The 18,268-nt window shown below is 41.7% G+C and overlaps 1 protein-coding gene across 15 annotated transcripts in view; it reads right to left on the bottom strand.

The window, feature by feature from the left end:
* AKAP13 (A-kinase anchoring protein 13) overlaps positions 1-18,268 on the bottom strand; it is a 344,171-nt gene that overhangs the window by 116,093 nt on the left and 209,810 nt on the right. The window contains exon 1 of one of the 15 annotated variants that reach the window (XM_059912547.1): positions 2,754-3,002. The exons of the other annotated variants lie outside the window; for them this stretch is intronic. Within the exon in view, the coding sequence (XP_059768530.1) occupies positions 2,754-2,834 (81 nt within the window). The 5' untranslated portion in view covers positions 2,835-3,002. Of the gene's footprint in view, positions 1-2,753; positions 3,003-18,268 lie in introns of those variants that run through there. 15 annotated transcript variants of the gene reach the window in all.

Below are 18,268 nucleotides of genomic sequence, written 5' to 3' on the forward strand. Positions count from 1 at the left end.
TGATATACATATTCATGTAATAAGAGGAATTGGCCGACTCAAAGAGGAGACCTAGGGTAGCAAGAAAAAACATGAACTTTGAAAACAATCAGATCTGGGGTTGCATCCTATTACCTACTATGTGTGAGCTGTGAGAACTTTGGAAAATTACTGACTATCCGAATCTGTTTTTCCATATGTAAAATGAGACAAATACTAGGAATGATGTAAAAATTAAATGCCTGTATCTCATACCCATCCACTTACTACCACTTCAGACCACAAAGCCATTTCATCATGCCTGGACCACCATAATGGCAGCCTAAGTGACTCCCACATGCCGGAATGATCTTCTAAAAAAATAGAGAAGTAACATATCTAAGCAAAGCAAACTCCTCACCATGGCTGTCAAGGCCCAGCCCTTCCAGGGCCTGCTTATGACTCCACCCCGCTTGCTCAGTATTTTCTCATCACAATGGCCCTGCCCATTCTTCCCTACCTCAGGGCCTCTGTATCTGCCGTTCCTTCTTTCTGGAACGCCTTCCCTCGGTATAGCTCCAGCATCTCTTTATCCTCTGGAGAACAGTTTTTTAAATGTCAGCACCTCAGAAAGATCTTCTCTCTGAAATACGATTCCCATTATTCCCACAGAGCACACTGGTTATTTCTATCAAATCACTAACAGTAATCTGTACTTTTTGTTTCTCTATTTACTGCCTGTCTTTAAGCAATACGAGGACTTTAAAGACCCGTGTGCCCCTTGGACCTAGCACGTCTGACATCGAACAGGTCGTTAACATAGTTTTCATGTAGAGCTCTCAGTGATGTCACCTTCTCTGTCTCCAAAGCAAAGAATCAGCACCAAACTCACCCATCTCATTTCAAACTGGAAATAGCATATTTTCAGGACTCTTGGTGTTTACTTATTTGTAATAAATGCCTACTTTCTGAGAAGTGAAGTTTCCTCTACTGAAAATCTTTCATTACGTAAGGGCCGTATGGTGCAAAAAAATAATACAAACACAGGTACATCTAAAAAAAAAACCTAATTATGTCCTTTATTAGCTGTGGCCTTGTGGAAAAAAAATCACACCACTCAAGTCCCTTACGTTCCTCACCCTGGCTCAGGAGAATCCTCAATCTCTTCATATGAAGGGGCGGGGGAACCGTTGCTGCCCGACCAGTCAGTCTCAAACGAAATAACATACATAAAAGTGTTTTGTTAAAACTGCAAAACAGCATCTACGAGGCCAATAAGGCTGTGCTAATTCAGACCCATTCCTGAGGGCTTTCATGCCCCATGAGAGTGAAGAGTACTGAACATTTTAGCACTATTTTAAATGTACCATACTCCTTGTGATACTCAGATTGAGATTTTCTATCCTCCCTCCCCTCTCTTCCTTCTTTCTTTTTTCCCCCAGACAGGTAAAATCATAAAGAGTCAAGCATATAAAGGTTCTAAAAACTAGGCTCTCCTAAACATGAGGACAAAAATTTTAAAACATGACTGTGATTTCACAGCGGAAATCACATTTCAGAGAAACTAAAATGAATAATATCTCGGATCAAGTTCAAAATGCCAAGTTGCCCACTGCTCTCAGCCTCGGCCTGGCATATCAAACCACCACCTGACAGCGATCATGGAGGGACAGACAGCACTCCCTCCACAGTCACAACTCCTGCACCTAGCCCCTCGTCTGGCATGGTAGTGTCATTTCACTGACTTCTGTGTCTAGCCTTCTGAGCCGTTTCTTGGCCTCAACGGACCAATGAAAAGAATTAAGGAGTCTCAAGTAATACACTGAATTGATAAATCAGTACAAGAGCTCCACTATTTCCCTGACCAGGGCGATACATTACTACTTTGCCTGGACTCCCCTGGCTCCACACCTTCACAAGTTCAGGTACTGAGGTTCTCTTGGCAACTGTGAAGCACTTGCTTGGCTTCCAATTTCCCCTGCCTTTGCCAGAAAACTGCTAAACTTCCAAAAAGTGCTCCGTGAGTCGTCCAACATTCCCAGACTCCCATCTTATGGCTGGAGGAGTCCTTACTAATTTTAGATTCAAGGATGCCTTCTGTGAGCAATCAGCCATCCAGAGTCTCCGCCCCCATCCTGCTTAGACACTCAGCATCACTAATGGGAGAAAACAAACAAATACAGCTATTAACGTTCAAAGGCTAGACCTGAACAGCAGTCAAACCAAGCCAAAGGGGCCACTTTGCCACTTTAATAAATAGATGGACTGGAGATCCTTCCAAAGGAAGTAAGTACTGTCTATCTTTCCCCTCAGAGCTGTGAGGAGAGACAGCAGAAACAACAGATAGAAAAGACTCAGGCAAAAGACAAAGAGACAGAGGCAGAAGGAGAGAGACTGACAGAGAAAGATACCCCTCCAGATGGGGGCCTGGGGTGGGGATGACAGGGACAGAGGGACACAGACATCTGAGGAAAGGGCAACTCTGAAGGTGAATTTCTCCATCTGTGATTTTCAAGAGTATGAGGTTCTCCTGAGCATAAGAATCCATTTTAAAGCAAGTCAAATGACACTGAAACAGTAAGTGGCTCAATGCTGATTCTGAAGTCCCCACTGTTTCTGTTCAGATATTCTGCTAAGAACCTTAAAATCACCAACCCAACCCAGCACTCCCCACTGTTCACAAACACACACTTCTCAGACGTTCTCCCAATACAGGGGGGCCAGGGAATCCAGCTACTGGATTCAGAGACAGAAGAGCCTGAGAGCTTTGGAGTGGATGGAGTGTGGCCCCTTACCTTCAGCAACACCACGTCCACAGTCCTGTCCACCTTGGAGATGTCACATAGGCTGTAGCGCCTCTTGTGCCGTTCATACATTTTGTCCAAATGCAGAAGAGAGGAAGTAAGATGCAGGAGACGTACCCACTGTCAACCTGGGGGACCACCGTGCTCCCGCCAAGTCCAGAGCTCCAAATTTCTTACCGTGAGCTGGAGGGGATTTACGACTTCCAGACTCCTCTGTGTAGAAAACCCTCAAAGGGTCAAAAAATGAATTAAAGAAAACCAAGCAGGATCCCAATTCCTTGAACAGACTGAGAACTTCCTGGCAACTTCAGAGCACTGGGATGATGAATTTACAATTTACAATTCACAATATGAACAATAAATGCTTCCAGATGCTATACTTTAGGCAGATCTTGACCGAAAGAGAAGCACACACCATTTCCATCACTGGCGATAATTCCAGTGGAAAAATTAAGAATTAACCGGCTACACATAACGGCTGACGCACGTGGTGGAATAGCCCAAAGCAGGCAATAAAAATCCAGTATGTACTTTGTCAGGAAAAGAGAAAGAGAGAAGGGAAGACAACTCTAATTTGAAGGGATGATAGGAAAAAATTCTCTCATTAAATCCTCTTCTTGCTTATAAAACAAAAACAAAGACAAGGAAAATCAATTTTTCCTTTACAGGAAAAAAAAAAAAAAAAAGTTGAAGCTCTGAGATTCTGTTCAAAGTAAAGAGTCTGTAGTCAGCCTCTTGCTCGCCAGGCGGTAGGGCTTGGTTCTGATTTCAGTTGAAAATATCTAATGACAGCAGAGCGAAAGGAGGGGGAAAAAAAAAAAAAAGACCACTCCTCCCTTCTTGCTCCCTCCCTTCTTGGGCGCTGGCCCTTCCCTACCCCAGACCCCTCACCCCTTTTCCCTCCCTCTCAGGAACGTCACTACTTGCCCTTTCAGCTCTGCACCAGCAGCCTCGGAGGCTTGAAAACCTAATGGCAGTGGTGGGAACATGATTCATCCACAGACGAAGAAGAGAAAAACAAGGCTTCCTTTTCCAACCCGTTTCCTCCTCCTCCCCTTTCTCCTCCTCACACTGTTCCCTATGAAAAAGGCTCTGTCAGGCATTTCCAGATGCACCCCAAGCGCTTTGATGTCGGGGGAGGTATGGTAATAGAGGGAGGGGGTGTCATCCTAAACACCACAGGCAAGTTCAACACAATTATCTGTTCCACGAAATCGGGGAAATTGAAACTACACAAGGCAGACACTGCATCTCCCTGCCAAACGCAAGTCAGTGATTTAATATGAGAAAAATGCTAGCCAATATTTCAGGGCTATGTTTCCAGGATCCAGAAGGAGTTACAGAAGTGACTGACAAGGCTTTGAAAGCCACCACTCACATTAACTGAGCCCGGAGTGTGGCTCCACCACTCCATGCACCCGCTCTCTTACTATTCAAGAGCCCTCCAGCCCCACCCTAGCCAAGATTCTCAGGGGCAGACCTGTTCCAGAATTCATTTTCTTACCTGGGTCACAAATGATCTGGGAGGGAAAGGAGAAGGAACTGAGGGGGACAAAAAGGGAAGAGTGGAGAAAGGAAAACTCCAAAGATGTTCTCCTTCTAGGAGCATTAGGCAGCTGGCATTTTCCTCAAGTGGTCAGAGGAGTCCTTGGCTAGAGTGTGAATGAGGGGACTCAAAACATCACAAGTAGAAGGAAAAAAGAGATTTAATACTTAAATTCCTGTCAATATCACAAACAGAGCTGGTGATGAGGCTTTCCAGGAGCTATGAAAGGGGTAGAGAAGGTCTGATGAGTCACCATTTCCTCTGGTCAGGCATTCAAGTAGCTAACCAGCTCAAGGAGAGCAAGGCAGCGAGTCCTGCTAGTACGCATCTCCCCCTCTACCTAACACACCACATCTCTCCCTCTACCTAACACACCGCAGCCGCTGAGCCCAATCCCACACTGTTGCATCCACCGCAGGGAGGTAGACAGCCCCTCCCCTTCCCCACACGTCCCCACTGAGCCTAGTTCTGTGATGCTACCAACGTGGACAGTGAACCAGATGTTGCTTTTCATTAGAGTGAGGATGGGAAACAGTAGAAACAGATGATTAGAGAGAGATTAGAAAGCTGTAAATAAAATTCTAGCTCAGGCTTACCAAAAGGGTGGGAACCTGCACGGGGATTTACAACTACTCTGAAACTATGTGGTCTAGGGCACAAATCGAAAGGCCCTTTAGGCTTTAGTGTAGGGGAAAATGGATAGTTTATTATCTTTTCTGTATGAACTTTCACCAAGCAATAATTTAGAACGCTCCTTCCTCCCCATATAAACACAAAGCTGCCACCCCTCTGTCCTCAATATGGTTTATTCCTCACTGCCCCTCCCTTCTGTTTTAATTAGAATCAAATGTTTCCTGCCTCCAAGGTTCCCAGGCATCTCCCTAAGGATCATAGATGCTTTAATCACCACAGAGCCTTTCTATTCCCAACCTCATGTAACTCCTGACTTAAATAATCTATACTGATTTAACAGATATTTTGTGCCTTGCAGCAAAGGCAAACAAAAGAAACAAAGAACAAGGTCTCTGTCCTCAAGAAGTTTATATAATTAGAAACCTCTTTCAAAGTTATACAATTGTCTGAAATGGCTGAGATTACTGTTTTGAGACAAATAGATTAATTTTTGTATTTCTGATGATCTGCTCGCTGTGTGCTACAGGCTGGAAATCGAGACTTCCTACTTTTTCTGTACACATAAACATATTAAAAGGATTTGGAATTGTCCTTGAGTATTTTGTTCCTTCTTGGAGAACAAATTCTCTGGGTAGGGAACACATACTCGGGTGGGGGGGGTGCAGAGGGTGGGGGTGGAGGAGAGTCTGTTTTGCTTTCCCCTCTGGATTTGTTCAAGCACTCTCCACAGAAGACTTGAGTCTGTAGTCCTGTGCTTTTGCTGCTGATGTGACAATTCCAAGTTTTTATCAAAAACATCTGGAACCACTGAACAGTTACTCTGTTAGGATTTTGAAACACAGAAACCAATCATTTTACATCCAAACCATAGAGCTGATACCTATGAATTTTCATTTTGAGAATATTCTCCTTTTCTTTAATTTTGGGAACTTGTAGTAAAACATGTTTATTATTCACAACCTCTTACAATAGTAATTATTCACAAGATTAATTATATCTCCCTTCTTTCTGTGTCCTCCATCCCACCCTCCAGCCACAACAAGGAGCCCTACGTTCTTCAATAGAAGCTTCAAGTGCATAAAGTCTGTTCATACCACAGACCCAACATATATTCTTAAAGATTCCAGAAAATGAAGTAGAAAAATATTTTATGCATTTGAAGTTAACTAGAGCATTTCTGTTCATGAATTAAATTTTCCCTTGATATTTAATTCTGAAGGTCTAACCCTTACCCAAATTATTTCAGCATTCTTATGGGTCAACTCTACTTGGCTCCTTTTGTTTCAGTTAAGGCAGAACCCTATTTAAAGTCTCACAGCAAAGTTTCTGAATTAGGACACCACTTAGTGGGTATATGAAAGATCCAAACAGAACACAAAGGTCAGCAAGCACTGGGGCGGGGAGGGGGGTGTCTACTGCTACTAAAACATTTGTCCTGTACCCCAAAGTGAACATAAAGTAGTAGCATGTCACTGGCTAAAAGACCCACCAATGATCAGTTTCATCTCCGCAAGGAGCACAAGGTGAAAATCAAAGGTTCTTTCCATTCCTAGGTGTGCCACTATCTCACTGAGCATCCTGGGATAATTAGTTTGACTCTTGGACCTGGGCTTCCAGAACTGGAAAATGAGAAGGGCTGGACACTAGATCGTATCTGAAGTTCCTTCTTGATCAGATACGGTCAGTCTGAGACTAACAAATCTTTATCACTTGCCATATAGCTCATAGGATGTGGGTAGATGCAGAGGAAAAAGAAAAAGGGATTGAGAAATTCTCTCAAAACCTGTTGTAGAAAACATGTAGTATACTCTTGCTTAATTATATTTTCCACCTCCACTTTTCATGTGAAAAGGAAGGAAACGTCTACCACAGTCAACAATTTTCATTAACCTATGACTTCATTAACTTAAAAAATAGTGAGTCATCCAGAGCTACACATTTGTTAGTGGCAAAGTTTACTAAAATATAGATAAAACACTGTATTATTTTTATTATTATAGCCTCCGCGTGAGCAACTGCAGTCTGCTTAAAATAACAGTCTGCTCCAAATAAGATGTTTGAGTAATTGAGAGAAGATGGGAATTATTTACAACAGCTGCATTGTTTCCAGCGAGCATTTCCTTTTTCATTTCAATTTAGGTGTTTAAGCACTACTGGTCCAGGAGAGGGAGGCCTAAGGCCCCCACTCCCCTGGCTTTTCTTCCACTCCCAGATTTGTAGGTTTCAAGAAGGTTAAAAGAATAAAGGAGAAGGGGAAGGCCTAAAGGGCAAGCAACCAGTCAACCAGCAATTCTCCTCAAACTACCATCCCGTGGCAGCAGGCAGCTCCTCTGCCTTAACCCTTTCTTGACTTCTTCAAGAAGAAACCTTAACACAATTTAGCTGGTAGCAGCAGGTTGTTTGACAACAATAACAATAGCAAAAAGTAATTAAGATGGAAGTAAGACAAGACAAAGCTTTAAAAATGTCTCTTCACCAACCTGTGCTCCTCACAGGAAATAGGTCTCGTGGAACAAGCACACAAATGTTAAATTTTACTAAAATTACCAACAACTTGGTGAAATAAAAGGCAGGAGGAGGGGAGAAAGGGAGACAGCCGAATCAGAATTCATCTGGAAAAGTGGTGATAGGATAGTTTAAACTCTAGGACAAGTCTTCTGGGGCAAGATTTATTAATAACAACAACATTCACTGAGTGCTTCCTGTATGCCATGTGCTTCCACATGTACAATTTCAGTTATTCCTCATAAAAAGCTATAGGGTGAAACATCACTGTCTACAGATGCAGAAAAGTCGCACTCAGAGTTTAAGTCAGTTGTATCAGGTCACACAGCTAATAAAACGAGTCTGCATTAAACTCGGTTCTGTAAATCTTTCTTTCCATATGCATCTTATTTTGCGGTGAGTAATCCCCTAAACTGAAAGAAATGAAACTATCATGGAGAAAATGTTAAGTTAAAATTTGAGGAAAGAAAACTTAGAATTTGTTATTCATATCACTGGCATTCTTACATTTGATTTTATACAAATGCCAAAGGATAGAAAAAGATTTTATTTTTGCAATAAAAATGACAAATGGTTCCTAATTTTAGAAAGTACAGGTAGAAAGTGTGTCATTACATTAAACGGACTCAACTTCTTTGCCAACATTTTAATACTTGATATTTAATTTTTTTAATAGCTTCTCACTATTGGTAATATGTTATAATAATCAGAATGAACACAGCCAGCATAGAGACTAAAAGATTTCTGGATACTGACAACTGTTCTCTGGGTCTCCTTTAGAATGAATGGGTATAGTGTTCCTAGTTCTCCTCTTGGGAACAAACATTAGTTACTTCTTATGGCAGCATTTCAAATATCTGAAGATACTTATTACGACTCGCTACCCTCCTCAAAGCTTCTCTTCTGGATCATGGTTCCCACAACTGTTCCTCATGCCACAGGGTACCCGACTGAGGGCTCTCTAGTTAGTCGGTGTCCTTCTTGTGATGCGAACACCAAAACAAAACCCTCTGGTGTTGAGTACACTGGGATGTTTAAGATCCAACTGGCTTTCTTAACACGAATACCACACCATTAGAAGTATATAAGCTTGTGGTGAAGTAAGTCACTTCTCATATCTTTTCTTAGTTGGATGTGTCAAAACAGGTCTCCTCCATACTATAATCTTGTGATTTTATTGTAAAACTCACTTTACATCTTTCCTTGTTTAAAGTGTACTGGATAATCTGTAAACATTTAATTTTTTTAGGTTGAATTTTCAGTTTCCCAAGGAATGTGGCTTTAAAATACATTAGTATTTTAAAAACCTAGACTGCTAAGGATGCTAAAAAGGGCAAATTTACTATCAGTAACAATTTAAACAACCAAGAAGTTTTACATGGAAAATCCATAATACTGTTGTGATTGTAAACTACAACTTCTCATGTGTCACTGTCCTGAATCTTCAACAAGCTTTTCAGTAAATGAAATTCGTTCAATCATGAGACAAAAATTCACTGAACAGGGGCTTCCCTGGTGGCACCGTGGTTAAGAATCCGCCTGCCAATGCAGGGGACACGGGTTCAAGTCCTGGTCCAGGAAGATCCCACATGCCATGGAGCAACTAAGCCTGTGCGCCACAACTACTGAGCCTGTGCTCTAGAGCCCGTGAGCCACAACTACTGAGCCCACGTGCCACAACTACTGAAGCCCATGCTCTGCAACAAGAGAAGCCACCGCAATGAGAAGCCCGCGCACTGCCATGAGGAGTAGCCCCTGCTCGCCACAACTAGAGAAAGCCTGTGCACAGCAACGAAGACCCAACGCAGCCAAAAATAAAAATTAATTAATTAATTAATAAAAAATAAATAAATAAAGTCTCTATAAAAAAAAAAAAAAATTCACTGAACACCTATTTTTGGCACTGAGAATATAACAGAGAACCAGACAGACATTAAATAGTTACAATAATGTGTGTGAGAAGTGCCAGAATAGAGGAATCACAGGGTACCACAAGAACATCTCCCTTTAGATGTAACATAAACGTCTGTGTCTGGAGCTCGGGAGAACAGCTGGGGCTGGGCACACCAATTTGGAAACCAACACACAGATGTGACATCGAGGAAACAGAAAGAAAGAATGGTAAACAGTGCCAAATGTTGTGAAAAAGTCAAGCCAATGAGAGATCTGGGTTTTGCTATGTAAATGTTTCATGGACCTTGCTTGGTGAGGGCAAGTTCTGGTGTAGTAGTAGAGTGATGAAAGCTGAATTTCAATATTCTACCATTTCACAGGGGAAAATTTAAGTTCTGCCTGTACACTTCATTCGCTTTTTCCAGTTTTCTCTTAAGACATTTTACCCTTCAGACAAAGTGCCTTAGTGAATCATAAAAAAATGGTTGCTACAGGATGGCTAACCTGGAAATAAACGCTTTAGTGTGTAAAAAACTTTCTGAGAAGTAAATGAAGCATTAACAGAGAAAACGGACCATTAACACAAAGTGAGTTCTATGCCCGTTCTTTCAATTCTTTCCAAGAGATCCTGCCACAGAGACCAAAAGAGAACACTTGAGTGCACACACTGCACCTTGGCCAGGAATATGAACAGAGGTTTCATAATAGCTAGAGCAGGGAAGCAGGGCGGACAGTGTTTTGGCAAGGAAATGGAAACAGAAGGAACGGCCAACAAGTAAGAAACTCCCTTTCCATATGATCATCTATGGAAATAAGAACAAACCTCATTCTATAAACAAAGGCAATGAGGTCAGGGAAACAACACTGACAATTATGGACGAGAATTTCCTCATGGGAGTCTGTCATCACCAGCACGTCATGCCAACTAGTAGCCAACTAGCTAATATTAGCCAAATTTATTTATCTGTTCAACAATATTTAAATCTCTGCCGAAGTTATGGTGCTCTGTGAGGTGTTATGAGAGATATGAAGATGGATGAGACATTTCTGGGACCTCAAGGAAACACAGCAGGGGCAATGGTATGAAATATAAGACGGCATGGGTAGTACAAATGAAATGTAGGGTTTCAGCAAGGAATAAAGATCTCTGACTAAACTGATTAGGCAGAAAAGTTTCATGAAGGTGGTGGTTTAACATAAAGGAGCAGAAAGAGAGAAAATGGGAGGGAGGAGGCAGGCATCCCCAGTGAAGACTGTGAGAGACGGTGCAGACGTTGATGCGCAACAGGTAGGACAGAGGACGAGCGAGCCGTCTACTACCTGCATCAGATTCCTGTGAGAGCAGTGCTATGGCCCTGGCCTGCAAAAGCATTCACAGGCTAGATTATGGGAGCACATGATGCCGTGCTAAAAAGTTTAGACTCTATTCAGAGGCAACAGGGAGCCATCGAAGGTGTGCCAGCACAGAAGCGGGATGATTTGTGCTGTAATTCAGAAAGGCTGTACAAGTCTCTAGCCTCATCAAGTCTGATCTCCCTTGTCTGGATATCATACTATGCCATGATCCTTATCCAATCTCATTTGCTGTCATTCCTCAAGAAAAGTAAATGGGTGATCTCTCAAGGTTCCACAATTAGGATATGGGGTTCTTCCTGCCTCAGTGACCCTGGCTCTTAGGACAATCATGGTTTCTGGAATTCCCTACCGTGTCTCTTCCACCTTAACCACAATCTACCCTTCAAATCCCACTTTTCTAGTTAGGCTCTCTGCCTGCTCTAACTCTCCTTCTAACGCTGTACTGTGAATTAAGATGGTCCTTAGACTCTGCCGCACTGGCTTTACGGTGCTCTGTCCTGTGTTCTTCCTTGCTGCTGCTGCTGCTGCATGTTAGTCTTACTCTAAGTAGAATGGTGACTTCCTTAAAGGCAACAGGTACTTTTTTTTTTTTTTTAATTTTATAGCTACTTTATTTATTTATTTATTATTTATTTTTGGCTGTGTTGGGTCTTCGGTTCATGCGAGGGCTTTCTCTAGTTGCGGCAAGCGGGGGCCACTCTTCATCGCGGTGCGGGGACCGCTCTTCATCTCGGTGCGCGGGCCTTTCACTATCGCGGCCCCTCCCGTTGCGGGGCACAGGCTCCAGACGCGCAGGCTCAGTAGTTGTGGCTCACGGGCCCAGCCGCTCCGCGGCATGTGGGATCTTCCCAGACCAGGGCTCGAACCCGCGTCCCCTGCATTAACAGGCAGACTCTCAACCACTGCGCCACCAGGGAAGCCCCAACAGGTACTTTTTAAATCTCTCCCAGAGTGCCAAAAACGGTACTAGACATCCAAAGGCTGGCTGAGTTACCGATTATGCATTCGTTTCTTACCACAATCATAATCCTAAGACTTTTCAAAAGGCTGACCTGATTCAGTTATTAAAGGAGAGAAAAAGTGTTTGTCAGTGTTAACCGTACACAAAAGGTGAGTAGTCTAAAAGAGGTTCTAGATTTAAAGGATAAAAGTCCTGGCCAGACATGAAAACTTGTGTTTAAAATAACCATATCCTTAGGAAAAATTTGAATCTCACATAAAATGAGAATGTGCTACTTTAGTCACCCGACTTATTCTTATTTTTCACTTCACAGCAAAAAGAACAGCTCTACCACAGTCAGTCAGTCAGACAAGCCAAAAAATGACTCAGCTTCCCATGGAAGACATCCCTCATCCCTCCCAGGCAAACACACGCCAGTACAGTCAAGCCTTCCCAAAAAATGAAGAGGTATAACTTGCTCTTTATATCAACTGTCCAAAAGACAAAACAAAGGGAAAAGAGAAAAATCCTTCAAGAAGAAAACCTACTTTTTAACACTACTGTCAAGAGATAAAAATAATAAAGACATATAGTTGTTTTTTTTTTTTTTTTTTTTTTTAATTTTTGACCGCACCATGAGGCATGTGGGATCTTAGCTCCCCAACCAGGGACTGAACCCTCGTCCCGTGCATTGGAAGGCGGAGTCTTAACCACTGGACCTCCAGGGAAGTCCCAAGACATACAGTATTGATAAAAGAAAAATGTTGCTATGAGGAATAAAGGAATGACTACACATAAAGTATTTTGTATAATGCCTGTGGCATGAGTACTATATAAGTATTAGTTGCTATAATATTTTTTATTTTATTATCATCGCTACATCTTTGCCTTATTTTTTAAAGAGGTATTTAAGTCAGTCTACAAGGGAGCATATAAGAAAAAAACAAGTAACTGAAAATTCTGACTTAAGATACAGCTGAAAGAAGAAAACAGCTCTGCTTTGATTCAGACCACCATGTTCTCTCTGAAAATATTTTGTATCATGAGACAGGAAAGCAGGCAGAGGGAAAAGTTAGGTTCTCTTTCCTCTGATAAGTGGAGAAGGTAGGTAGCTGCCCCAGAAGCTAAGACTAAAGGAGCTACTATGCATCTGAATGCCGAGCTGTTTTATACAGAAACAGTTCTTCACAATTTAAGGTCAAGATAGGACTGGGAACTCAGATGGAAGAGTTAGCCTTGGGAAAAAAAAGAAAAAAAGCCTCTTTATCTGAAGCAAAGGGAAAGAAGTAAAAGACAGATATTTATAGATATTTTTCCTGGCCAATCCCCAAGTGCCTAATTTGGATGTAACTCAAAGTGTCCCTGAACAGTCCCCACCCAGACGGCCGAAATACCAGTGTCACCATCGGGACAGAAAGCATGTGGCTCTTGGAGGTGACTCTGGGAGGAAAGCCTAGCACCATGCCAGCCTCTCGGGTCTCTCCTCTCACCTCTCCTTGGAAAACTCTTCCACTGCAGTCACACGAGTCACCTTACTGTGCTCAGATTAGCTGTGACATCTGGCTGCCTCCACGTCCTGGACCTTGCCCTCCTGTTCTTCACCACAGAAGCAAAACCAGTCAAGTCTTTAAGACCCCTTCAAATGCCATCACATCCTGATACCTCCACTGAACACCTCAGTCAAAAAACTGGCCTGTCAGGACTTCCCTGGAGGTCCAGTGGGTAAGACTCCATGCTCCCAATGCAGGGGGCCTGGGTTCAATCCCTGGGTCAGGGAACTAGATCCCACATGCACGCCGCAACTAAGAGTCTGCATGCTGCAACTAAAAGATCACGCATGCCACAACGAAGACCCGGTGCAGCCAAAATAAATAAATAATATTTTTTTAAAAATGTGATTCTGTATTAAAAAAAACAAAAAACAAAAAACTGGCCCTGTCCTTCCTCCAACTCTATTAGAACTGCGTTAGCACTCCTATCACACTTAAATCACAGATTATCACAGTTATCTGGGTACCTGTTGAACAAGTCTCTTGGACCGAGACATCTGTTTCTTTGGCTTTCCTATAGGTTCTGGGGCTTATTTAGCATTCAACAAACGGTTCCTATGTGAATGAGTAAATACCCATCTCTTTGTCTGAAGAGGAACTTTCAGGCAAGGTAACCCATTCTCAGGAGTAGATCAAACTGGTGCAGGCAACCTAGATTCAGAAGCTCCTTTATTCATAAATGTATACAACCCCTGGATTTTTGATACAGAGACATGCACTAGAGAAAAGGGATCTACTCTGCTCACCACAAACAAATGGCATTAGTTAGACCTTATCAATAAATGGGACATGTCAGAACTTAATCAGCAAGTAAAAGAACAGAATTCTCTGCCTACCCTGAATTTTTTTTTTTTTTAAATAAAAATTGCAGTTTGGGTGGGCTCTATAAGATTATCCATGCTGGAGATCTGTCTGACTAAATACATACTAATTTTGGGGTTACTATTTTATTTGTTCATAATTTTTAACCAACTGATATCCCAGTACCTTCCTAAATGTGCCTGTCTCTTTTCAAAATTAATGTGAATGTTTTTAATATAAACCCTGATGAGAGAAAAAAAACTTCCCCTCGAAACTTAAAAATATACATACTCTGCACACAACAGTCAATTCAGGACCAAGTTTCATGGAAGCATTTTGATAATTTCTCCAAAAATATGTGTGTGCATATGTATGTATGTTTAATGGCTCAGAAGATTGCACAGCACTGACTGGCTGTGCACTATGTCAAGGACAGTGCATCTAACAAACCAGGGAACCCATGGAGATAGTGTAAGTAACTGGTAAGAGCATGAAGTATTATGAGGGTCAACCCCTGAGTCCCCAGCACTGAGCAGGAAGGACACAGAGAAGGCCTTGCTCTGTCCCTGCAACTTGCCATCTATAAGATTATTACTAATACTTCTCTTTTGCTTCCCTGTGAGGATGTGATAATAATAAGTTTTAGTAGTCTTCAAAAGAGCACAGTATTACAGTATTATTTAATATAGCTTACTGTTGCTATCTTTCTTTCATACAAGTAGAGTTTTCCTGGGTCTGAATTCTAATGGCTCTATGCCTCTAAACCTTTTACCGATAAACCCAAAGAAGCTTTGACCTATTCTGTGTCACTACAAAGGCAACTCTCCAAATTCTACATGGAGGTTCAATCCCAAATACTCATATTAATGGGTTATCAATGAGGAACTTCCTTTTCTCCACCTAGTTTTTAGTTGCAACTCCTGCCATATTGATTAAACCATTTTTAAGCTGAACTAACAAAACGTAAAAGCCTCAAATATATTTGCTATGAAAACAGGACATAGAATTTTAAAAGAAACGGAACTACTAAAGGTTATCAGTGCCCTAAGGAGAGAAATTGATAAATGAAGTATACTCTTAGGTAAAGTCCACTGAAGTCGTACCTACAAAAAAAACTGTCAATTAACTAGAAATCTGCCTTGCCAAAGTTCTTCCTGTGTTTCTTTTTCTTTCAAGATACCCACCAGGCATCCTACATTGTAAACGCCCATCGTGTGTGAGACACTGTGGCAGGTCCCTGCCCACGAAACATGGCTAAGGCAGCGTCCCTATCAGGAGGTGTGGTACTGCGCAGGCCTCACGGTTCCCAGCACGGTTCCACCACCCAATGCTCCAGAGAGGGTAAAGATGGTGAGAGAAGGGTACGTGGGAGGCCTGAGAGAGTGCGGAGTGCAGCCCAGGACAGCGCTTCTGAGAAGGGTCTTAAAGAATCGAAGAGTAAGTACCCAGGTAGCCTCCAAGGATACATTTCAGGCAGAGAATTCCTCGTGGATAAAGAGGGGTCTGGCGTGGCTGGCAGCTGGACTGTGGAACAGAACAGCAGAGCTGACGGTACCGTCTGAGTAATCTCAGGAGCCAGACTGTGAAGTCCATGCCACACCACAAAGTTTAGCAAGAATCTCTAACATGAGCCAGAGCAGCGGGTCTCAACACGTGGTCTGCAAAACCTTCAGGGGCCCAGAGACCTCTTCAGGGCATCTGTGGGGTTGAAACTATTTTCACAGTAATCCTAAGATGTCATTTGCCCCTTTTACTGTGTCGACATTTGCACTGACAGGCCTTAGCACAAACCAAGGCAGCGGTATCAAAGTGAACCAGCAGTCACCATATTCTTCGTAGTATAAAAAACAAAAACAGGGGCTTCCCTGCTGGCGCAGTGGTTGAGAGTCTGCTTGCCAATGCAGGGGACACGGGTTCGAGCCCTGGTCTGGGAAGATCCCACATGCCGCGGAGCAACTGGGACCGTGAGCCACAACTGCTGAGCCTGCGCGTCTAGAGCCTGTGCTCCGCAACAAGAGAGGCCGCGATAATGAGAGGCCCGTGCACCGCGATGAAGAGTGGCCCCCACTTGCCGCAACTAGAGAAAGCCCTCGCACAGAAACGAAGACCCAACACAGTCATAAATAAATAAATAAATAAATAAAAAGAGAAGTGCTTCTCTCCCCGTCAATGGGCAAAAAAAAAAAAAAAAAAAAGAAGCTAGGGATGTCACTGATTGATGAGCAGCTTCAAAAAAAAAACGAAAACAAAGAAACATTTTCACACAGAATGTCCTTGATGAAGCTGTAAACGTTATTAATATCATTCAATTTCAAGCTTTAGATACTCATCCTTTTAATACTCTGTGTGACAAATGGGAAGTAGACATAAAATACTTCTGTCATGGAGGTATTACAGCTGTCTTGAGGAAAATCACCTGTGCAATTGTTTTAAGTTGTGAGCCGATGCAGACACTTTTGTCATGGAACAACATTTTTATTTGAAAGAAAGACTGGCAAATGAAGCATGGCTCTTCAGCACTTGCGTATTTTCCTGAAAATGAACAAAGTGAACCTGTTTCTCAAAAGAAGCAACTGGCAGTATTTATTGCTGATGATAAAATTCAGACTTTCAAGGGAAAATGAGAATTTTGAAAACCTGTATCTGCCACTGTGAACTTGCCAATTTACTAATACTTAAAGACATTTCAGATGAGATTGGTGGTGATGCTACCAAACGTGATTTTCTGATTTGTAGAATGAAATGTTCAACATTTGGAAGAGCTGTATTATTCAGTGAATCAGCATTTCCTAAATGACCAATGCATGATGTTAGAAAATCATGCATGGATAAAAAATCCATTCAAAGTACAAGATAGACCAAATGGCTTTTAATGGGCTAGAGTACAGAAAGTTCAGTGATATGATTTCAGATTCCACACTACAGATAACTTCTAAGAACTTACCATTTGTCAATTCTCATCAAAGTATCAAAGAAGAATATCACAATTATCTGAGAAAACTATTAAAATATTCCTCCCTTTTCAAGCATATATCTGTGTTAGGCTGGACTTTCCCTATTGCAACAGTCTGAATGAATAAGGGATATGAGAATCTGTTTTCTACTGAGCCAGAAGTTTGAGTAAAACAATGTCACTCTTCTAATTTTGTTTTTGTTCTGGAAAAGTTATTTTTCATGAAAATATGCTCTTTATGTTAACAAGTAGTGGGTTTACTATTGTTACTGTGAATGAATTACATATTTTTAATGTATCAGTTTTAATTTCTAATATGGTAAATAATTGAAGATATAACTCATATAAACAAAATTTCTTCGGAATGCTCAATAATTTTTAAAGTATAAAGGAATCTTGAGACCAAAAAGTTCAAGAACTGCTGAGTTGTAAGGCAGAAAGAGATTAGTGGTAAGGAAACCAAAGAGTCCAGGTGAGAGACGATGAATATCTAACCCAGAAGTTTGAAGTGATAAGTTAAATTTGACTGAAAAATATTTTTTTGATTTGTGCTAAGAAGAAGGAATCTGGGATGAAAGCTTTCTAGCTTAAGAGACTGTATGCAGTCTCTTTAGCAAGTGGTGCTGGGAAAGGTGGACAGCCACATGTAAATCAATCAAGTTAGAACACATCTTCACACTACACACAAAAATACACTCAAAATGGCTTACCGACTTAAATATAAGACATGACTCCATAAAACTCCTATAAGAGAACACAGGCAAAACATTCTCTGACATAAATCGTATCGATGGTTTCTCAGGTCAGTCTCCCAAGGCAATAGAAATGAAAGCAAAAATAAACAAACTTAGAAGCTTTTGTACAGCAAAGGAAACCATAAACAAAATGAAAAGACAACCTACGGACTGAGAGAAAATATTTGCAAATGATGCGACTGACAAGGGCTTGATTTCCAAAATATACAAACAGCTCATACAACTCAACAACAAAAAACACAAACAACCCAATCAAAAGATGGGCAGAAGACCTAAACAGACATTTCTCCAAAGAAGACATACAGATGACCAACAGGCACACGAAAAGATGCTCAACATCACTAATTATTAGAGAAATGCAAATCAAAACTATAATGAGGTACCATCTTACACTGGTCAGAATGGCTATCATTAATCTACAAATAACAAATGCTGGAGAGGGTGTGGAGAAAAGGGAATCCTCCTACACTGATGGTGGGAATATAAACTGGTGCAGCCACTATGGAAAACAGTATGGAGGCTCCTCAAAAAACTAAAAATAGAGTTGCCACATGATCCAGCAATCCCACTCCTG

The sequence above is a fragment of the Balaenoptera ricei genome, chromosome 2, assembly GCF_028023285.1.
Source record: "Balaenoptera ricei isolate mBalRic1 chromosome 2, mBalRic1.hap2, whole genome shotgun sequence".
NCBI classification, from domain to species: domain Eukaryota; kingdom Metazoa; phylum Chordata; class Mammalia; order Artiodactyla; family Balaenopteridae; genus Balaenoptera; species Balaenoptera ricei.